This window comes from Miniopterus natalensis, chromosome 17 (genome assembly GCF_054644295.1).
Source record: "Miniopterus natalensis isolate mMinNat1 chromosome 17, mMinNat1.hap1, whole genome shotgun sequence".
Taxonomy (NCBI): domain Eukaryota; kingdom Metazoa; phylum Chordata; class Mammalia; order Chiroptera; family Miniopteridae; genus Miniopterus; species Miniopterus natalensis.
This window is the reverse complement of record NC_142097.1, coordinates 45,252,712-45,257,608: the sequence shown is the minus strand read 5'-3', so window position 1 is coordinate 45,257,608 and position 4,897 is coordinate 45,252,712. Positions and strand designations below refer to the sequence as shown.

Below are 4,897 nucleotides of genomic sequence, written 5' to 3'. Positions count from 1 at the left end.
GCGCCTAAAAGGAAACAAAGCTCCACTCCCTCCCTAGCGAATGGGGGGGTGACCCCAAATCCGGAGTGGAGCCGCGATTGGGGACAATCAGGGCTGCGGTTTCGAGAACAGGATGTGTCGCGAGTGGGAAGAGCCGGGCCTGTCTGCACCGAGCACCGCCGGGGACCCTGCGCAGGGCGCCCCCTCCTCGGGCGGAGGAGCCTGCGCGGCCGTAGCCGCCCCGTGGGTCCGGCGACTTGTTCCGACCGTGCCCGGGCGAGGTCACGGGTCCCCGAGGTGCCCCGGGCGGCGGGGCCACGGTGCCGCCAGGGCGGCCTGCGGGGAGCCCCCTTCCCCCGGCCCGGTCCCGGGAGCCGCCTTCGGGCCCAGCGCTCTGCGAAGCGCGGGGAGGACGCTCGCAGGGGGCGCTCGCGCGGGGACCGAAGCCCCTCGGGGGGCCGGGCCGCGGTGACACACCCCGACTTGGGGCGCGACCCAGCCCCGAGCCAGGCAGTTTCGGGGTGCAGCCGGGCCCTCCCCCACGACGCGCGGCAGTCCCGGGGCGGAGCCGGCCGGTGGGCCCCGCGGGATCCTCCCCTCGCCCCTCTCGCAACCCCCGGGGGCTCCCGCCGGCCCCACCCGTGCGGGCAGCGCGGGGTCTCGGGCGCCGGGTCCCCGGAGCCCGGCGGGCGCGGGCGGGGCCGTTGGGGGCGGTGCAGGCGGGGGGCGGGGCCCGAGCGGGGCCCCACGTGCCCCAGCCGGACGGGCCAATGGGCGCCCGGCGTTCGGAAAGATCGCCATATATGGACATGTTCTGGGGCCGCGCGCGCCGCCGCCCCGCGCGCGCGCCCCGCTCCGCTTAAATAGCGGCGGGGGAGGCCGTGGTCGGTCTCACTCTCCGCCGCCGGCCAGCTCTCGCCGTCCTCTCGCCGCTCCGCTCCTCTGCGCCCCGCCGCCGCCACCCTCGCAGGTAAACGGCTCGCCCTGAGCGCCCCGGTCGCGCTCCGGGCCCCCGCGCCGCTCCCCGCAGGCCGCTCCCTGCCCGGGAGCCCCGGCGCGCCGTCCCCGGGAACAAAGGGCGGCCGGCGGGTGGCTGGCTGGGCCCGGGCCGGTGCCGCCCGTGGGGGAGGGGAGGCAGGGCGGGGCCGGCCGCAGTGCGACGAGCCCCGGCCGCGCCGCCGCGGAGGAGCGTGGGGGGCGTTAGGGGAGCGGCCGGCGGGGTTCCAGGCGGTTACTCCTGCGGCCGGCGGGGTGGGGTCGGAGCGGCGGGACCCTCCCTGGAGGCCGGCTCTGGGCCCCGGACCCGTCTAAGCCGGCCGCGTCCCCACGCAGCTCGCCATGGAAGAGGAGATCGCCGCGCTGGTCATCGACAATGGCTCCGGCATGTGCAAAGCGGGCTTTGCCGGGGACGACGCCCCCCGCGCCGTGTTCCCGTCCATCGTCGGGCGCCCCCGACACCAGGGCGTCATGGTGGGCATGGGGCAGAAGGACTCCTACGTGGGCGACGAGGCCCAGAGCAAGCGTGGCATCCTGACCCTGAAGTACCCCATTGAGCACGGCATCGTCACCAACTGGGACGACATGGAGAAGATCTGGCACCACACCTTCTACAACGAGCTGCGCGTGGCCCCCGAGGAGCACCCGGTGCTGCTGACCGAGGCCCCTCTGAACCCCAAGGCCAACCGTGAGAAGATGACTCAGGTAAGTGCCGCCGGTCGCGTCCGCCCTCCCAGCCGTTTCACAAGTCATTTTCTGTTCAGCTTTATTTTCTGAAATTCAAGTATTTCTCTCACTATTTCCAGGGTTCTGTTCCTCTCCTGGCATTTCCTCCCTGAAGTCTCAAGGTTTCTCGTTGTGTTTTGCCTGCTGTCTTTTCTTTCTCCACACATCACATTGGTGGCATGCTGGCATGCGGGGCGTGAGCATGGGGTGGCCCTGGGTGCCCCTGCTCTCCGCTAAGGGGACCTCCGTTGCCTCTTGTCCAGATCATGTTCGAGACCTTCAACACGCCGGCCATGTACGTGGCCATCCAGGCGGTGCTGTCCCTGTACGCCTCCGGCCGCACCACTGGCATTGTCATGGACTCTGGGGACGGGGTCACCCACACTGTGCCCATCTACGAGGGCTACGCCCTCCCCCACGCCATCCTGCGTCTGGACCTGGCTGGCCGGGACCTGACCGACTACCTCATGAAGATCCTCACGGAGCGCGGCTACAGCTTCACCACCACGGCCGAGCGGGAGATCGTGCGCGACATCAAGGAGAAGCTGTGCTACGTCGCCCTGGACTTCGAGCAGGAGATGGCCACGGCCGCGTCGTCGTCCTCGCTGGAGAAGAGCTACGAGCTGCCCGACGGGCAGGTGATCACCATCGGCAACGAGCGGTTCCGCTGCCCCGAGGCGCTCTTCCAGCCCTCCTTCCTCGGTAGGTGCGGGCCGGGCCGCGAGCCGCGCCGCCCTCGGCCTGCAGGGGGAGCCGCGAGCTGAGCGAGCGCTTTGTCTCCTAGGAATGGAGTCGTGCGGCATCCACGAGACCACCTTCAACTCCATCATGAAGTGCGACGTGGACATCCGGAAGGACCTCTACGCCAACACGGTGCTGTCGGGCGGGACCACCATGTACCCGGGCATTGCCGACAGGATGCAGAAGGAGATCACAGCCCTGGCGCCCAGCACCATGAAGATCAAGGTGAGCCGAGCGCTGTGGGCGCGGCGGGCGGGGCGGGGCTCACGGGGGAGGGTGGCCCAAGCTGAAGCCGCGCTCCTGTCTTTCAGATCATCGCCCCGCCTGAGCGCAAGTACTCGGTGTGGATCGGCGGCTCCATCCTGGCCTCGCTGTCCACCTTCCAGCAGATGTGGATCAGCAAGCAGGAATACGACGAGTCGGGCCCCTCCATCGTCCACCGCAAATGCTTCTAAATGGACTGCGGGCAGATGCGTAGCATTTGCTGCATGAGTTGATGAAGTCTTAAGTTTGCCCTGGCAAATGTACACACCTCATGCTGGCCTCGTGAAACTGGAATAAGCCTTCGAAAAGAAATTGTCCTTGAAGCTTGTATCTGATGTCAGCACTGGATTGCAGGCCTGGTTGCTGACTCTGACCTTGTATTCGAGTTACCTGTTCCTTGGTACACCTTTAATACCCTGTGCATATCTTTGATTTAAACCCCTGTACGTGCTGCCGGTCGCTTGGTGGCTGACACGGGAACATACTTCTGCAAGAGAAATCCAGTGGCCTGATGAGTCAACGAGACCATGGGTCCCTGATGTGTGCAGGGTATTAACGTGCGGGAACCGCCTATTCCAGGATTTCTCTAGAGGCTGGCACGAGCCCTGAACCGTTGTCATCTCTGTCCTGCCAGTCTGACGGGGTTGGGAGGATCCGCGCGTTGGGACCCCTGTTCCTTTCTTAGCTGATGTTTCCTGCCAGAACACCTGGGTTGTTACTTGCCTTGAGTTGGAAAACGGTTTGCATTTCCACCTGTAAATTTATTCATCCTTTTAATTTATGTAAGGTTTTTGTACGCGATTCTCAATTCTTTTAAGAGATGACAAATTTTGGTTTTCTACTGTCATGTGAGAACATTAGGCCCCAGCAACACGTCATTGTAAGGAAAATAAAAGTGCTGCAGTAAACACCTGGCTGCTGTTTTTGGGGGAGAGGTGGGTTGGGGGACAGTTTGGCACAATTAAGTCTGTTGCTACCTTGGGAACATCAACGTGGGGAATGCACAGGTTCTGCCGTCAGGTCCAGTGTGGGGCCGGGTCTTTGGGAGTGTGTCAAAAGGGATGACAATTGAATGTCACTGTGGGTGTGGCTACAGGCTCTGGAGTTACAGCTATTTTGAGTTTTCAAACAGTTTGCAGGTTGGGTCAGGGAGGTAAGATCACTTCCCTAGGTTGAAAAGCTTTAGGATTTGGAAGAATAAATGGGGATTTCATACTGAGGTGGCCATGGTTGGGGGGACATGTCACCAGTAGGGTTGGTGGTTTATAGCTGCACCTGTACCTGGTTGAGGGGGCTTTGGAGTTGGAGCAAGGAGCACAGGAGCATGTGGCTGAAGGTGGTATGTGGAGTCCTTTCAGCAGAAAGGGTACCCTGCTGAGCCCAGGCCCCCACCCTGCTCTTCCTGTCACCTCACAGGAACTGACCCTGCAGTTCCCTTTTTCCTTGGACAGCTTTCCGCTCTGAAAATCACTAGCAGCAGAGCGGGTGCAAGAGACGGGAGACTGGACTGGTGGATGTTTTGCTAGGGGAGGGAGGTGGCTGGTGTGGCAGCTGGCTGAGGGATCCTGTCCCACTCCACCCTTCCTGGTGGTTGGGCTGGCGGGTGTGTCCCTACTGCAAATGGGACAGCAATGTGTCCACAGGGACCTTGGGATTCAGCAAGGCCCTTGCACCCTGCTCACACACGGTAGGGGTCACACATCAAGCCTCCCCCACTCCCATGGGTAGTAAGAAGACACTGGCCTTTTGTGTGACACTCTTGGGACAGTAAGCTGATGTCAAACCTAATCACTGCCCACACAGTGAAGGAATGTGGTGCGGAAGTGGGCACTGCTCCAGGGCGCGGCACCTTGCTGGGCCTGCAGGCGGCCAAAGAGGCTTTGCTGCCAGAGGGAGGCCCCTGCAGTGACCCCTGGAGGGTGTGACGTGAACCTGGCCACAGGCCCTGCTGGAAACCTCGCCTGTCCCAGCAGCTCAGCACTGAGCACTCAGAAATGCTGAGCTTTGACAAAGGAGATGGGACTTAAGATAAAAAAGACCAACCAGAGCAGCCATGATTTTGAAACAACTAGCTCAAGCCAAAGCAAGACGTGACTTGTTTTGTCCACTCCTGGGAAGAGAAAAGGGCTCCCTGCAAGGAAGTGCGGCACCGACAGTCCGCAGACCGGACTCACTTGGGGCGGACATCCTC

At 63.0% G+C, this 4,897-nt stretch overlaps 1 protein-coding gene across 1 annotated transcript; it reads left to right on the top strand.

Moving 5' to 3' along the window:
* The first annotated feature begins 874 nt into the window (after nucleotides 1–874).
* Nucleotides 875–3,614, top strand: ACTG1 (actin gamma 1). The gene is made up of 5 exons (XM_087826410.1): nucleotides 875–949; nucleotides 1,312–1,680; nucleotides 1,965–2,403; nucleotides 2,486–2,667; nucleotides 2,754–3,614. The coding sequence occupies exons 2-5, from the start codon at nucleotides 1,318–1,320 to the stop codon at nucleotides 2,895–2,897; spliced, it is 1,128 nt and encodes a 375-aa protein (XP_087682536.1). The 5' UTR covers nucleotides 875–949; nucleotides 1,312–1,317; the 3' UTR covers nucleotides 2,898–3,614.
* Nucleotides 3,615–4,897: the final 1,283 nt, after the last annotated feature.